General features: G+C 58.5%; 1 protein-coding gene across 2 annotated transcripts in view; it reads right to left on the bottom strand.

Annotated features, from left to right (window-relative positions):
- The window catches only part of CMIP (c-Maf inducing protein), a 197,296-nt gene that overhangs the window by 9,021 nt on the left and 172,114 nt on the right, over positions 1 to 16,161 (bottom strand). For both annotated transcript variants that reach the window (XM_081273566.1, XM_081273567.1), the window contains 6 exons: positions 12,626 to 12,979; positions 5,653 to 5,718; positions 4,458 to 4,484; positions 4,118 to 4,166; positions 2,169 to 2,276; positions 289 to 405 (listed from right to left, as the gene is read on the bottom strand). In XM_081273566.1, coding sequence (XP_081129692.1) covers positions 289 to 405; positions 2,169 to 2,276; positions 4,118 to 4,166; positions 4,458 to 4,484; positions 5,653 to 5,718; positions 12,626 to 12,979 — 721 coding nt within the window. The remainder of the gene's footprint in view (positions 1 to 288; positions 406 to 2,168; positions 2,277 to 4,117; positions 4,167 to 4,457; positions 4,485 to 5,652; positions 5,719 to 12,625; positions 12,980 to 16,161) is intronic.

Here is a 16,161-nt window from a genome sequence, read left to right as displayed (position 1 = left end):
ACTGCTTAGCTGAGCCGAGCCACCTCCAGATCCATGAGCCAAACAAGTATCGCGGTTCTAAGCCCCCTCTGGGGTTGTGCTGCGTGGCCACAGAGGAGCAGGCTGAAACTCCCCAGTCTCTCTGACCAACATGCTGGATCACAGCGGAAATAAAACACTGACTCAGAGACGCGCTGAGCTCAGCAGGGTTGGGCTGCTCCTGCTTCGCCCTGGTTCCCTGTGCTCTGTGACAGCTCCTGGCTCCTGGGAGCCCGCCAACGTGGACGAAGGGCCAGGCCAGCTCCTTACCTCCACCATGGTCTGGTTCCCCCTCAGCGCCAGGAGCATGCAGGGGCCCAGCTTGTTTTCCGCCAGGGAGAGCAGAAACTTTTTGGTCTTGTAACAGGAGCCCATGAGGATGTGCACCTGCGAGGCAAGAAGGCCCAGGTGACGGCAGGGCCACCAAAGGAGGGGTTGTGGCCCCCAGTGCTGGCACCTGCCTGCTGGGAGGAAGGGAGGAACCCGGAGCCATTGAATGGATTGAATGGATGCTAACCCGAGTGCTAAGCAGAAAACTGGATCTTCAGTGACCACCACACTCTCCCTGGGGATGCATGGGGCTCCTCCCAAAGAGGACAGACCTTAAGGACGTTAGGCTGAGCAAACAAGCAGGAACAGAAGGACAAATGTGACCACTGTGTGGGGCTGGGATGGGTGTGTTCCCAGAGACAGGCGTCAATAGTCTCAAATGGTAACTCTTGTTAAAGTCCCTCTCCAGTGCCCAGGGGCTGTCCTGGCATTCCATTCTCTGAATTCTTAGCACTGCTGGACCCAGGTGGAAATCTGGGGGCAGCCCTCACTTGGGGAAGCACTGGACAGCTCCCACACCTGGGGCAAGTTGTCACCCACTCTGCTTCCCTGCCAAGCCCCCGTGAGCTGGAGTGTTGAAGGAGATGCCCACGCCACAGGCTGAGAGCTGGGAGACCCGCTCCCCCCCATGTGCTCCTGGTCTGTCTGTCTGGTATTTGGGGAGGTGTCCACGGCAGGGGTCCCCAGGCCATGGAGCTGGGGGAGGAGAAACCTCGCCTCTTCCCCACTTCACGCAGGCTGGGAGGCAGCCTGATCCAGGGGACACTGCCGTCCCTTCGTTGCCATGAAGTACCCCATTTCCACCCGGTGGTGGCCGCTTCCTTCCCTGCGCCACCACTAATAACTCAGGAGCACACACACAGAGGCACTGAGCCAGGCTGCCAGCTCCCTGATTCTCTCACGCTGAGTCCCTGCATCAAGGGCGGGGAGCACTGTGTTGCCATGGTGAAGCTGTGACATCAGAGGCCAGAGAGAGGCTGCGAAGAGCAGAAGCCGTGTGAGCATGGGTGGGCAGCAGGACAGGTTTCTGGGGTGCGGGGCACTTGGAAAGGAGTCCTACAGCAGCGAGTGGTGGGGAGGGAGCCTGAGGGAGGGGCCCAGGGCAAGTCCCTCTAGGGCAGCTTCAGAGGCAGCACCTCGGCTGTCGTCACTGCACCAAGTCCACCGCAGTTAGCTGTCTGCCCAGTCCACAGGCTGCCAGCAGAGGGGACAACAGCCACAGGCAGCAGCTAGGAGCATGGCTGTGTGGCCTGCCTCACCCAGCATCTTGTCACCAGTGTGCCAAGGACAGTGTACAAAGAAGGCCTCAAGCAAGCTCTGAACCTCTCTGGGCCTGTTCCAACCCAGGTGTAGAGCGACAGGAATGCTGGGCAGATGAACAAGGGCAGTGTGTGAGGGTCCAACAGGGTGAAGGGGGACACCGGGGGCACTGTGGATGCAGTCCTGAGATGGGAAGAGCCACCCCGACCTTGACCCCTCTCTGTAAGGACTAAAGGAGTCTGTGGGTTTGAGTGCCTTCCGGGCGCCATGCGCTCAGGCCTCTGCCATAAGCTCAAGCAACTGTGGGGCCTGGGCAGTAAAGGCTGTGGCCATTAATGGCCTCGTCTACTATACAGGGTAAAGGTAAGGTTCCTCCTCCCAGAGCCAAGTGACATGGGCAACGCTGAGCTCAGGTAAGGAGCGAGCAGGTGACCACCATCAGCACTGTTTCTGCAGAGGTGTTCCTGGACAGGCCACAGAGGGCTTGGGGCAGCTACTCTACTGGTCAGAAGGGGCAAACCCTGTGCCCAGCGCAGCTCCGCAGAGCCTGCACTACATACCATGCTGGCAAACAGCTCCCCATCATCGTCACAGGCCACCCCTCCGGGGCTGTAGAGCTGAAACCAGCCATCCTTGCCAGCCCGCACGCTGAGCAGGCAGGAATGCACCTGTGGCAGAGAAGCAGAGGGTCAGCCTCCCGTGGCGGGACCACAACACCCGATCCACAAGGGAAGTGCCAAGGCCCAGCAAGACCAGCAGGCCCGAGACTCCCAGCTGGAATACCTTTGGGGAACAGAGGTCCCCACACCCTGGGGAACGCCAACTCCTACATCAGTTCCCTGGGATGGAGGCCTGGGCCAGCCACACAGCTGAGAGCCAGCCAGGCTCGGCCTCCTCAGCTCCCTTCCCTGGGGCTCCTCCGGGAGGGATGCTTCCTTCCTCCCTCTGCCGGGTCTCTGCCCCTCTCCCTGCAAGCCTCTGACTCCTCCCTTGCTCTCTGTCCCCCTTTCTGTATCTCTCTTGTCACGGTCCTGGGGCAGTCTCTGTCGGCCTCCTTCCCCACCACTGTGGTGTTCCCTGCTTTCACGTCCCGCCCTCTCCCCCTGCCATCCTCCTCATGAGGGCTCATCTTTGCTCCTTCTCCATTGAAGGGTCTTTGTCCCGGGCACCCAAAGCACGACCTCAAATTCCTTCCCAGAGCTGTGTGTGCCTCCATGAGCATGGGTGGGAGGAACTCTGTCCATTCCAGTCCCACACGAAGAGACAGGGACACAGTCACCCACACACAGGCCTTTGCCCCTCCCTCCCCGTCCTCAGCTGGAGAAGGCCTGATCAAATCCTTCCAAAGGAAGGACGACCTGCTGCCGGGAGTCACTTACTCACAGGGGTCACGGTGGGCACGCCCCCCCACAAGTAAACACAAAGCAAAGGCAGCAAGCGTCCACGCCACCCTCCGAGCTGGCAGAACCCAGGCTGACGTGCCCACTTCCCAGAGTCACAACAAGGTATGAAATGCTAACCAACCAACATGGCCAGGAACTCAAAGACGACAACTTGGGCCTCACTCAGAGGGGGAAAGCCAGGAGGGGAGAGGGAGGAATGAAAGGAGGAGAGACAGAAATGGGGAACAGCAGAGAAAACCAAGAGGCCAAGAGGAGAAGGGGCCACAGGGCAGGCGCACGAGCAGAGCGGCAGGCTGCTTCCTGTGGCCGGTCCCTGGCCTCAGCACGGCACCCTGGCCTGGCACTGGCCCTCCCACAGCCGCTCTGCCTCTCCACGCTTTTGTCCTCAAGTCTGTTTGGACACAGAGTCCCTTCCCAGGAGGGCTCTGAGACTGTTCTCACACAGTGAGTGACTTGGGGTGATATATCCCAGATGACTCGGGCTCCAGCTCCTTAAGAGCTCCTACCTACAGCGAGGCCCTAAGCAACTTGGCAAGACCCCGTCTCCATAAAAAAGGGACAGTTGATGTCATGGCCATCTAAGGCCTTGCTCACACACAGGTGCTGGGACGAAGTCTACCTGTCCCCAGAAGCCTAGCTTTGCTGAGGGTCGGATGTGTGGCCATTTATGGAGGCCTTGGCCACCATGCCCAGGAATAAAACCTGGCTTGGATTCCTCCTGGGCCTGCCAACTCCTGGAGCAGCAGCCCTGGACAGGACTCCAAGCCGCCTGGGGGCTCAGCCCACCCCTCCATCAAGGCCTTCGCAGTGGGGAGAAGCCATCAGCCAGTGGCAAAGCATCTCTGGTTAGCTAGGTCCTGGGGAGCAGTGCCATCACAGACGGTCTATGCTGGCCACGGCTGTACACACCAGGCAAACATCCTCCGTCAACTGCACCTGTCCCCTGGTGGCCAGACAGCCCCTGGCAGAGCCTCAGAGGGCTCTGAAAGACCCTCGTGTGACTGCTACCCCCAACAGCATGCCTCCTTGCAGAGAGAGGCTGGGTGTGGCTCAGCCGCGGAGCGTGTGCCTAGCGCGAGTGAGACCTGCCTCCACCCCCAGCTCACCTCTTGCCGCGGGTCTTCTGCAAACCTCTGAATCACATACTTCAGCTCCCTGGAAGAGATGGGCAGGCAGGTCACTCCTGGCCTGGGTAGACGGGGGGTGGAGGCATGGGGCAGGGAGGGATCAGGTCACACAGGGAACGTCTGACAGGGCAAGGCGTGTTGCTAGGACAGGCTGGACAGCTGCAGGAGCACGTCCAGGAGGATACACTGCTGCCTCCCAGAATGCACGTGGCTCAGAAAATGGGCTAAGAGGCTGGCCATGGAGGGTGACCTCAGAACAGAGGACGTGCCACCCAGGAGCAGGGAGGAGGGTGGAGGGTGCTGCCACCGGAGTACTCACTTGGTGAACTTCTCGTGCGCAAGCGCTCTGTGCAGAAAACAAGGGAAACACGCAGTCAGCACGGGCTTCCTAGCCACTCCAGAGCGGCCCTGGGACTGTCTGACTTTGTGTTTGACTCGAAGAATGAAGAGGGGGTTAAAATGAAAGACTGACGTTTTGTCCCCACTCAGAGCTCCAAACAAAGGCCTCCTTTGAGGAGTGACAAATCCTAGCAAGGTGACAGGCTAAGCCCATGCCCTCCTGCCACCAGCAGGGGCGCTAACTGGGTGCTGAGCTTGTGCAGTTGCACGTGGGCTCTGGGGACCCAGGTGTCGTTAATCGTTCCACTGTCAAGGCCTGGCTGCACTAATTACCGCTGCACATCGGCAGGCAGCCGGGGACCATTTTTCAAGCGAACTGCATCATGGGCCACTGTCAAGTGTGTGCCTGGGCCTGTGGGGACACTGGCTGTAAGCAATGACGCCACAGCCCTTCCGAGACCCAAAGCAGCTCTCAGGAGTTGGATTTCTCCAGTCTCTAGACCTTGGCCCCGTGGGGACAGGACGGGCCAGCAAATGGGGCAATTACCGGTGTAATGCCTCCCTTAGAGGAGCTGCATTTCATAAACACGGGCTCCTTAATGGGCTCCGGAGAGAGCCCAGGCAGGCCCCCGAGGCCAGGCCTCTTCACATGGATCAAAACAGACCTGGAGGCATGTGGAGACCTGGGCCCGAGGCAGAGCTCTTGGCTCCCCTAGGCCATCACCACAGATGGCACTATTTTCCTGTGATGCTTCTGATACTGGGATCAGGGCTGGCAGAGACAGAGGGTCCATTTCAGCCCAAATTCATGGTGGAACCTGAGCTAATCACCATAACAGGGTGGTGAGAGCTTCCTGCACTTTACCATGCTGCTGCCGGCAGACAGTTCCAAGTGCATTTTCTTTGGATTTTCACCATCCCCCTTGGAGACAGAGTGGCAGGTGTTATTTCCCTTTTGACGCATACTAAAAACTGTTAACTTGCTGCCGCAAGGCTTCATGGGAAGGCTGCTGCCTCCTGAGCTCAGCCGATCCTTGCCACAGAGCCCTAGGCCTAGGGAGTCTCCTCTAACTCCCTGTGGCGTCCACCCTGCTCTCCCCGTGACTGGCTGTGCCCCTGCCATGACGTGCCCTGGGAGGTTTCCCTGCAGTGGAGGTTCAGGGCAGTGGACTTACTCTTTGGGGAATGGAATGGGTTGAAGCAAGCTGGCCAGAGACGGTCTCCAGTCATCATAGTCCGACCTAGAATGAGAAAACATGTGGTGAGGACAGTGGTCAGGGCGAGGCTGTTGATGTGCCGTCCTGGGTGGGCAGGAGGGTGAGATGCTAGTCTGGTGAGTTCGCCCACTTCAAGGTCCAAGAGTGGTGGAGGGCACAAGCACCTCATGTCCACAGTGTAGCATGAGGTCACCAGCAGACCCAGGCCAGCTTCCAGACGGCAAATGCAGGATCACTGCCTTACTCCCCAGGATCTCAGACCTGCCCCACCTCTGAACAAAGCCTTCGCTGTCATTTTCCATGCCCTCTCTTGAACCACCAGGAGTTGTTAGGGGCCAAATTGTGTCCCCCTGACCCAAATTCATGCTGGCGTTCCAGCCCCTAGGACCTCAAAGTATGACTGTATTTGGGAATCAGCCCTTTAAAGTCGTGTCAAACGCAGCCCTCAGGGCGGGCTCCTCCAACCCACTCACATCCACACAAGAAGGGGAAGCCCAGACACCAGGACGCACCAGGTGTGTGCATGCCACGAGAAGGTGACCCCCCGGAGTGCCTATGTAAGAGGCCTCAGGAAAGACCCCCCACTGATGCCCTCATTCCAGTCTCCTCGGAGTGGAGAGAACACACGCTTCTGCTGGTCACTCTGCGCGGTACTCAGTGTCCTGTGTTGGCCATCAAGCACGCTGACACGGCCGTGCTCACCCTCGACCAGAAATGAAGGGGCAGCTGTAGGTGCCACGCTGTCTGAGGGCAGTCCAGGCACCTCTTGTTGTACTGGATGCTTCGATTCTTGCTTCCAGACAACCCCTTTCTTTCTGCAGCTGATACTGAGAATGCTGCGATTCCGTCACCTGCAGCCCTGCACTAGAGTGCGCCGAGCACTTCGCCCGCACCAGCCCATGGAGTCTGCTAGGCAGCCCCGGCAGAGCCCCAACTGTCCCTGACGAGCTGTCAGGCGGCTGGCGAGTAACTGCAGAGCTGCTCCACGTGGGCACAGGAAGGAAGCAATGCCTGGGAGCCCCCGGGTGGGCAGGGCTGCTCCCGCCCCACCAGGTCAGCTTCTAAAAGAAGGAAGTGTACTGCCCACTCTTGCCCCAAGAAGCCAGAGCAAGAGGGTCTGGGATGGGGGCGCGAGCCAGCGTCTCAGTCTGGGAAGAAACGGCCTGCACACTGCGGCAGAGCTTCCTGAGGACCCCCGTTCTACAGATGAGGGAAACCAAGGTTCAGAGATGCCTTGTACTTGCTACAAGTCGGAGCTGGTAGTTGAGGTATGGCCTTAGGTGTCTCTAAGGCCACAACCCACCTTGTCTCCCTCCCCAAGCCTACACTGACTATTTGTAACACTGACTATAATTTGGTTACAAACTGAGTTCCCGATTTCTCTGGCTTTGGGGGCTTAACTGAAAGTAAACCCAGAGGTAGGTGGCTCTTGCCGAATGTCCTAAGCCAAGCCTGGCACTCCAAGGTCCAGGGCCGAGGCCCTCACGCAGGGAGAGAGGGCACTGTCAGGGCAGTCCCCCAGGCAGAAGGGTCCCTGCCTACTCCCCAGGATCTCAGACCTCCCTCCGGCCCAGGCAGGGGTTGGGGCTCACCTATGTAGCCCCTGTGGTGGGTGCTGGCCTGGGACACGGCTGGTGCTTGGGAGAAGTGACACAGCCTGGGGACTGTGGTTCACTTAGAGCAGAAGGGGACATTGATCAGTCTCCATTCTGTGGAGCTGTGAGAGGATGGCCGAGAGCCTGTCTTGGGCCAGGGGCAAAGGGCTGGCACATGGGGGCAGAGGGATGACCAGGGGCCCCAAGCCTGATTCTTGTTCTTGGGACCTGTGACTCCTTTACACTGGGAAGGAACACAATGTTTCTCAGCCTCCCTATCCTGACCTCTACCAGGAGAGGTTTTCCTAATTGCCTCCTCCCCACATACATTTTAACACACTCTGTCTGCTGTCTGTGTGCTGTACACCTACAGGGCCTTAGACAGAAACAGCAAACCTGTTTCCACCACCTAGGACAAACATTAGCTTCTGTGGATAATGCCTGGTTTAGAGACCCCCTGGATGAGGGATCTTCCTGCCCGGCCTTCCTCCAAACAAACCCATGATATAGTGGCAGCCTTTGGAACCTGGACTGTTCCCTTGAAGGTCCTGAGGAAAGGCCCAGATGTCGGACGCCTGGGAGAGAATTGCCAGGAGCCTGGTGGCCCAAGGTCAGTTGTAGCGGCGGTACTGGCTGACTTGTGCCAGGCGCACATTAGGCCCTATGATCCCGAACACCAGGGGAGCTGGAAAGAGCAGGGGGTGGGAGCCTCAGCCATCTGAGAGGCGCAGAGCTGGCCTGCCGCAGCGAAGGCCTAAGTGCTCTGCTGCCGTGGAACTTGGAGCCCAGAGGCCCCAGGGTGCAGGCAGGCACATGCCTGTGCCCTCAGCTCTTTCTGGGGGAGGCGTACACTTTTGCAGCTCGTTCATCTTCCCTTCAAGATGCCCCTCTGGTCATTTCCCCTACCATCACTGCCTCCTACTGTTTCCGGCAATCTACATGCGACCTCAGGCACAGCACTTCTAAGTGCCATGCTCTCTTCCAGAATTTTCCCGAACGTCAGCTCGTGTGGTCCTCCTGCAACCCAGTCACACGGGCATTCCTGCCACCTATTGTACAGACAGGCACACTGTGATTAGAGAGGGTCCCCCTTTGGGATGCTCAGCTGGGTGTTCAGCCACCTGCCAATGACCAGCAACCTGGAGCTCTGAGTTGTTCCGTGACAAGACGCTCCCTGCCAGGCGGGCCTTCTTCTCATTCAAGGGGAGAACACTGCAGCGCCAGAGCAGCCTCGCTGCCCAGAGAGGCCCAGAGTGAGGCACAGCAGAGGCTGAATGGGGTACCACTGGTCCTCCTCCTGCTCCTCACTGGACACTCAGGCAATGTTCATGGGCTTTGTCCTGGGCCTGCTGTCCTGTCCAAACCCCACTGCACCTCAGTTTGCTAGGCCTCATATGACCCGGTTCCTCTCTTTCCTGCAGGGACTCCTCATGGGGTTGAGGAACATGGTGGTGGGATCTCCAAAGAGCAGAGCTTCCCTGAGCAATACCTGATGGTCTCCTGTGATCCTGCCCAGTAAGGCCTCCCAGCCATCAGAATACCCCAAGGCGTCTGCATTTCCCCTGAAGACCCTGAGGGTGGGGTTCTGCCCAGAGTAGCTACAGCCTGTCAAACCTCTTTAAAACCAGCCTTTGCAAGGAGTGGTAGACAGCAGAAGCAGGAGGGTCAGGAAGCCCTCCGCAGGCTGTCTTCTCTCCCTGGACAGAAGTGCATCCTGCTGCCATGGCCTGCCGAGTACCCACAGCTCCACGCACTGCACCCCACCCCACAGGGCACTCAATGTTACTGCTTTGGGCACTTGACAATCCTCAGGTTCTGAGGGACTGAGGCAAGGACCAGGCAGAATCCCTGACATTTGGCACAGAACCTGGCCCACTGAAGGTGTGCCACCAACCTTTGATAAATAGGCAAGCCAGGTGTGGTGGCACACACCTGTGAGCCCAGCAGCTCAGGAGGCTGAGACAGGAGGATGGGAGTTTAGAGCCAGCCTCAGCAATGTCAAGGCACTAAGCAACTCAGTGAGACCCTGTCTCTAAATAAAATACAAAATAGGGCAGGGGAGGTGATTCAGTGGTCAAGTGCCCCTGAGTTCAACCCAGTTACTGACCCCCCCAACAAAAAAGAATAAGCAAGCAGCTAAGTGTGAAAGGCCCATGAGACTACACCCCCCAGAGGCCACGGGCCTGCTCCCTGCCAGCTCCTTCCCTCACAGAAGCCAGCCGGCCTCCCAGCTGGCCTTTGGCATCAATCCTGACTGCACTCCCGAGGGTCCCCAGGGATGACTTACGGCTTTGGTTACTTTGCAAAGTGTCCATTCTAACAACGCTGGGGCCTTCCTGTGGGAGCACACACAGCCACGACTCAGGGACTGTGCCTTTCTCACACTGTCCCCGCTCCTCTCTAGCTGCAGTGTGGGCTGTGCTGACCCACACTCCCAGGGACCAGCAGTGTCCTCTCCAGTGGACAGAGGGGGCCATGCTGGCCAAGGCTGAGTGCGCACAGCCTCCTTCACCCCACAAAACCTTCAATTCCACACTAAGTCTACTTGACATTGAACTGTCCTTTGGGCAGCAATTCAGTATTGCTGATGGCCATTCACCCTTATCAAGATCGGGAGGCCAGCACAGGACCCTCCCACATCCCCAAGTTCTCATGAGAGCCCTCCACGGCAGGCAGCCACCTTTTTCACAGCCAAGAAAACAGAGGCCCAGGCAGCCAAGAATACTGACACGGCCACACAGCAGAGGAGTCCCGTGGCCGTGGCACCCGACCACCCACATGGAGGTTCCTGGCAAGGTTGAACTGGTTCTTCTCCCTCAAAGCACTGTATTAAACTAAGGGTGCCTCTTACTGTGGCTGAAACAGACACTATGGCTGTGCTCACAAATTCCAGCGACTCCCATCTGCAGGTGCCACCTTGTGCTGATGGCTGCTATGTGGGGTGCAAGCCTGGGCTGGATGTACTTTCTCTCACCAATGGCCAAGGTGGCCATGAGCACTGCACCTCTCAGCCCAGGAGCTGAGGCTCGGAGGCCCACCCACTTCACGAGGAGTATGTGACACACGGGAAGGGCACGGAGCCTGGGCTGGATGTACTTTCTCAGAGCGTCACACTTGCAGCCCTCTGAGGTGCGCAGCTGCTTGGCTGGAGCAGGTCTGAGGTCCCCAGTGTGCCAGGAGCTGAAGTGGCCCACTGGGTTAAGAAAGAACGTAGGAAATGAAGCCACCAGGCAAGCAGGGGACACTGTAGCGTGCTCCGAGCTCCCCTTCAGAGACTTCTGAGAGTTTAACCCCACTCTGCAGAGGCCTCTGACCGGGCCTGCCCACCAGGAAACCCCGAGCTCAGCCTGTGCCTGGCAGTGGCCATGGGGTAGGCGGGCCAACGCCTAGAGAACCGAGCCTTCTTCCCACGATGCAGGAAGGGAAAACCCAGCAAGTGAAGAAACGCAAGCCCTCAACGCCAGGTGAGCTCCAGTCGGGACCCAGGAGGTCCAGGCCTGGAGTCCTCGAGGGGGCGGAAGGCAGCTGAGCAAGGCCACCTGGACCTGGGCTGGGAACCCTGCGGGACCTCTGCCCTGCCTGGAGGACACTCTGGGCAGAGCGGGCAACTAGCAGCATTGGGAATGCCCTTGCTGGGGGTGTCCCTGGGTGTGGTGGTGCCCTCATGGGCTCTGTGTATGGCTGGACCCACATGGGAGGCTGGCACTGACCCTGGGGCCCTGCCTCTTCTTGGCCAAGGCCAACACCAGGGCAGAGGAGCTGTTTGGGGATGCTGCCTCCATGTCCTCCTCTAAACCACAGGAAGCCACTGTGTAACCACAAGCCCATGTGTGTGCACACACGCGTGTGAGCATGCAGGTACCACAGTCCTCGCTGTGGAAGCAAGGGGCATCTGAGGCCCCTCCCTGCCACCTCACCAGCCGGCCAGGTGTCTGGAAGCTGGCCTCCCCTTCAAAGCCCTGGGCACACTCTAGGCAGCAACATGACCACGAGTTGGGGACAAGCAAATGCCACATTGTTGCATGACAAGAGGGTCTCAGGGAACCCTGCCCACACTGACAACAGCCCAGGTGCCTGGATCCTCCCCTGAGAGAGGCCCCTGGTATCCCTGGTTTAGGCAGGCACTGACTGTTGGTTCATATGTGACGATGCAGCCGTGCCCGATCCCTCTGGGAAGCCCAGCAGGCACCGCCAACCTGGACATGCGGGTCTGTGGCTCTGGCTCCACAGAGAGCAGGACAGAGCACTACTCTGAAGCAGGGGATTTGTGGGAGCCACCTGCTGGGTGTCTCCAGACATAAGCTTATCCCTGGGCCATCCAGGTGCCCCAAACGTGGCTCCAGGAACCAAGCCCACGTTGCTTGAGAAGGGCTGGAGCTGGCAGAGTGAATGGTGGGGCTGGAAAGGCCCTTGGGGGCAAGGAACAAGCCTGCCCATTTCAGACTCATACAGCCAAGAGGGACAGAGACCAAAGAACACAGCTTGGAAGCAGTGCCACCCAGAGCGGACCGGAACCTCGCTCCTCCAGGGCCCATCAGGAGCTCAGCCAGGACAAGGCCTGGACCTCAGCATGGTCCAGTAGAGCTGTCTGCCAAAGAGATGCTGCCCTTACAGAAGGCGCCCATGTGCACAGACCACACAAAGCACATGACCACAGCTATGCAGGCACACAGGCACAAACAGACTCCATACCCACCGTGTACGCAGGCTCAAATTCACTACACACGCACACTCTGCCACACACCAACACAAACATGCATGGCTCATACAAAACACAAACACCTGCTCACACACACACAATTGCACACACGCATACTCATGCACAACACCAGGACAAGTGCCTAGACACACCCTTACTTGTGCATTTAACACTGAGACACTCACAATAGGACCCTATGGAGAAATCCATGTGAAGTCTACTCCCATATATACCACAGTCATACAGACACACAAGCTCAGAACAAACCCAAACCCAAACCAGAACGTGCAGAAATGTCCATGTAATCTCTCTCTCTCTCTCTCACACACACACACACACACACACACACAGCCATGCATGCACTCCACATGTGTACATTCCCGTGCACACTCCAGTGTGTGCTCACAGACTCTGCTGTGTGAACTCACTCTGGTGTCTGTATACCCATGCCCAGCCACACTGGCTGTGCACACTTCTCCAGACCCCAAGCAAGTGCGTACACTCACACACACACCCACCCTGCCCCACCTCACAGGTGGCACGTCAACAACTGTGGCGGAGCCCAGGGGCAGAGGGGGCATCCCTTAGTCCCCCCCCCCACCCCACCACCCCCGGCAGCAGCTCGCAGGATACTCACAGCAGCTTGAGGATCTCCACGTAGCAGCCAAGCGTGCGGTCAGCCTGGGGGCCCAGCTCGATGCTCATGGTGCTGCAGGCGGGGCTGACCATGAGGCAGTCAATGAGGTTGGGCTCGCTGTCGTTGCCCGCGCTGGCCGTCAGGGCTGGCTTGGCAGTGCTGGTGCGTTCCACCTCCACGTGGATCTCACTGGAGGCCACGACCACCGACTTGAGCCGCGCCTCGGACAGCGTGGCTTCCTGAGATACCAGGTCCGGGCTGGGGTGCAGAAGGCGCAGAGGTAAGGTGGGCTTCCGGTCGCAGGGCTGCTGACAGCCGTTCCGGATCTCCTTCAGGCTGGGGGAGTTGTCGCGGCTGGTGTAAGAAGAGGAGCAGGCAGGTGAGAACGGCCTGGCATGCTCGGAGGCAGGGGTGGCGGCTACTGGAGACGGCATTACGAGTGCTCAAGATGCAGAAGGCACCAGGCTGCTAAGTGCCTCCCCAGTTCCCACAGCAAGGCCTGGAGGGAACACGGCCCTCATCCCTGCTCCAGGAACGGGGAGTGGCTCACTGACAGCCCTGCAGACAGGAAGCAGTGAATCTGGCTCCAGACCTGGCACAGAGTGGCCTCAAAACACCTGCTGACCCCACAGACCCAGCGTCTCTAAGACAGCCACAGGCTGTGGGGCTCACCTCCACTGAAGGCCTTCCCTGGTCCTCTCCTGCCAACGATTCTATGCCTACCCCCATCTTGAAGCCAGTGTCCTCCTGGATCCCACTCCAGCGCCCACCCCAGCCAGGTGAGAGAGGCCAGCATCTGCCGTCCACCCAGGAGCCCACTTCAATGGCTCCCAAACCCCAGACTGCCCATCACAGGTCCATCACAGCTGCCTGCCCAGGGTGTTACTAGAAGTAACATGGCATCATTAATGTCACATTTGTTTGGAAAATGTGGGGCCAAGTGGTAAAATTAGGCCTTTTCACAACAGGACTCGTCAGCACCTTGACCTGGTTAAAACCCCTCCGCTGAGTGTTTCTTAATGCACTTGGTTCCCACCAGGGCGGTATAGCAGCAATGGGTATCCTGGGCTGGTGCCCACAGGCTGGCTCTGTGCTGAGTGCTGCTACACAGATGCTCCAAACACTGGTGCCGAAAGTATTCCTGAGGTCAAATGACCTCCCTGAGTCAAGGAAGCTGGGATATTAAACTGGATCTCTCTGATACAAAGCCAGGCTCCTCCCACCAGGTTCTTCCAAGACCTCCTCAGACCCTGTGCAGGTGCCCTCCTGCAGGAAGTCTCCCTTGATTTCTTCCTCCCATTGAACTCTAAGCCACAGCTTTTCCCCTGGTTGGACACCAGGATCTCCTGGGGCACTTCAAACACCCAAAAGTCCAATTAGATCAGAACCTTCGGGTGAGGTCTGGACATGAGTCATGTTCCAGGCTCCGGTGTGTGTGGTCAAGGTTGAGATCCTTGCTCCACCTGACTGAGCGCTTGTCCAGGCCTCCCCAGGAGACCCTCCCGTGCATGTCCTGTGCCTCCCACGCGTGTCCTCTGTGCCTCCCGAACTCTTGCACCTGTGCTCTGAGTAGCAGCATGAGGGGCCCTGTGCAAGTCTCAGACTCCACGCACCGGGAGGGTCTGAATTCACCCAGCACCTGCCACAAGCCAGGGCTGAGCTGAGCCCACCAAGGGTGTTTAATAAACATGCTTTAAACTTTGCTGGGGGAAAAAACAATCCCTTGGCTACAGTCCAAGAACTCTGCGGTCGATGGAAAATTGTGTGTGGCCTGTGGGGGGTGGGGCAGCCCGAATGTCTCCTTTGGTTCAGACCTAATTTGCTCCCCGATGCTCAGCGCTCCATGTCCTTTGCGTTTCTGGGCCCGGGAGTGGATTTTCAAGGCTGTTTGGCTCTGATGGGTGATTTTCCCGAGAGCCACGCTAACCTGGGTCGAGCTGTCTGTTCTTGTGCCTGTGAGTACATCATGTGCCACCGGAGCTCTACGGAAGGCCTAGAGAACACTGCAGCTTTATCTTGGAGGGACTGACCAATGGGGTGTGAGGGACGTGAGCCCAGGAACATCTCCCTGGAGATGAGTGTCTTGGGGTACCTGGAGGAACTGGCAACACTGGTGGGGACCCCGACTCCTCTGGGCTCTGAGGGGGTTCAGCAGGGAGTTGAGGCCAGCCTGGGGGGAGGTGGCAGAACCTGTCTCGCCCCCTCCCTGTTTCAGGAGCCGCCTGATGCCCCCCTCGTCTCCTCCAGCCCATCCTGCAGCCAGCAGCAGCGTGACCTGAACCTCTGGCACTGAAATCACACGAGGGCCTCCTTCACTTCCAACCCACACTGACTCTCCAGCCTTCTCAGAATAAATCCTGCCAGTGAGACAGTGCTAAAGAGTGGTCCCCACCATGGCACGACTATCAGAGCAGGGAGCCTCTCAGATTGGCACCCGAATCTGCTTTTAAAGACCACCCCCAGGAAAGTGTCAGTCGCAAAGGTCAAGAAGCTGAGCTCCGCAGATCTGGCCATGCCTGGGCCTGCCTCCCTCTCCAGCGCCACTTTGTGCTGCTCGCTCCCTGCCCCACTCACACCAACTTCCTTGGGTTCCTGCCCTGCAGAGCGCCTCTACCCTCCCTGTGAAGCAGCATCACCTGAGGAGTTGGGGATGCAGATTCCTGGGCACCCCGCCACAAGAGCCGCCTCCAGGAATCTGCATCTGAAAGTGGCCGTCCAGGTGGTTCTGAGGCAGGGGCTCAAGGCCCACCCACAGAAAATACTGTGACCTCAGCAACTTCATCCACCCCTGCTGGGCCCTGTGTGCGCTTCTCCCTCTGCCTGGATCACCTGCTTCCTGCCTCTGCCCTGCTGACAGCCGGGAGGTCTCGGCTTACACAGCACCTTCCTGAGGGGTCCTTCCTGGTCTCCCTGGAGCAGGGGCTCTCAGCTCTGGTGTGCCAGACCACCCCGATTCTATCAGAACCGCAGGCAGCCCATGGGGCCCAGGGACCCTGTTCTGACGGCAGGATGCCAGTGACGTCTAATAACCACTCCTGCAGGAAAAGGCACCTGGCTTGCAGCATTTGCCAACTTCCATGGGCTCAGTATCCCTGCTGCAACTGCCCTCAAGTGACGTGGCATCGCTGGCCACAGGGCTGGGGAGCGTGTCCTCTGAGGGCCTAAGTCAGCTGAGCCTAAGTTGCCAGGGTCGGCAGAGGGAGCGACTCCTGGGCACAGAGGTAATTTCCACACATCTCCCCATGTAAAAGCACCCCGGCCAGGGCTCTGCAATGGGACTCGCCTGGCATCTGGGGATAGAGAGCTGTCAGCTGTGTCCAGACATTGCCAATTCCCCCCTGGGAGGAAAACTGAGGAACCAAAGCAGCGTGCAGGGTGCGGACTGTTTCCAGGAGCCTGGCGGCTACCTGCCACCATTCTGCAGCCTGCCGCCATAGTGAGTTTTGCCCAGCCTTGAGGGTATCCTTTGGGTCTGACTTTTTGCGCTCGGTATGATGCGCTCAGTGAGGTTCACTAGTTCATTCATTCCTGGCACG

Source organism: Spermophilus citellus (genome assembly GCF_964194105.1).
Source record: "Spermophilus citellus genome assembly, chromosome: 18".
Classification (NCBI taxonomy): domain Eukaryota; kingdom Metazoa; phylum Chordata; class Mammalia; order Rodentia; family Sciuridae; genus Spermophilus; species Spermophilus citellus.
Note: the sequence above shows the minus strand (reverse complement) of the source record. Positions and strands in the feature narration are given on the sequence as shown.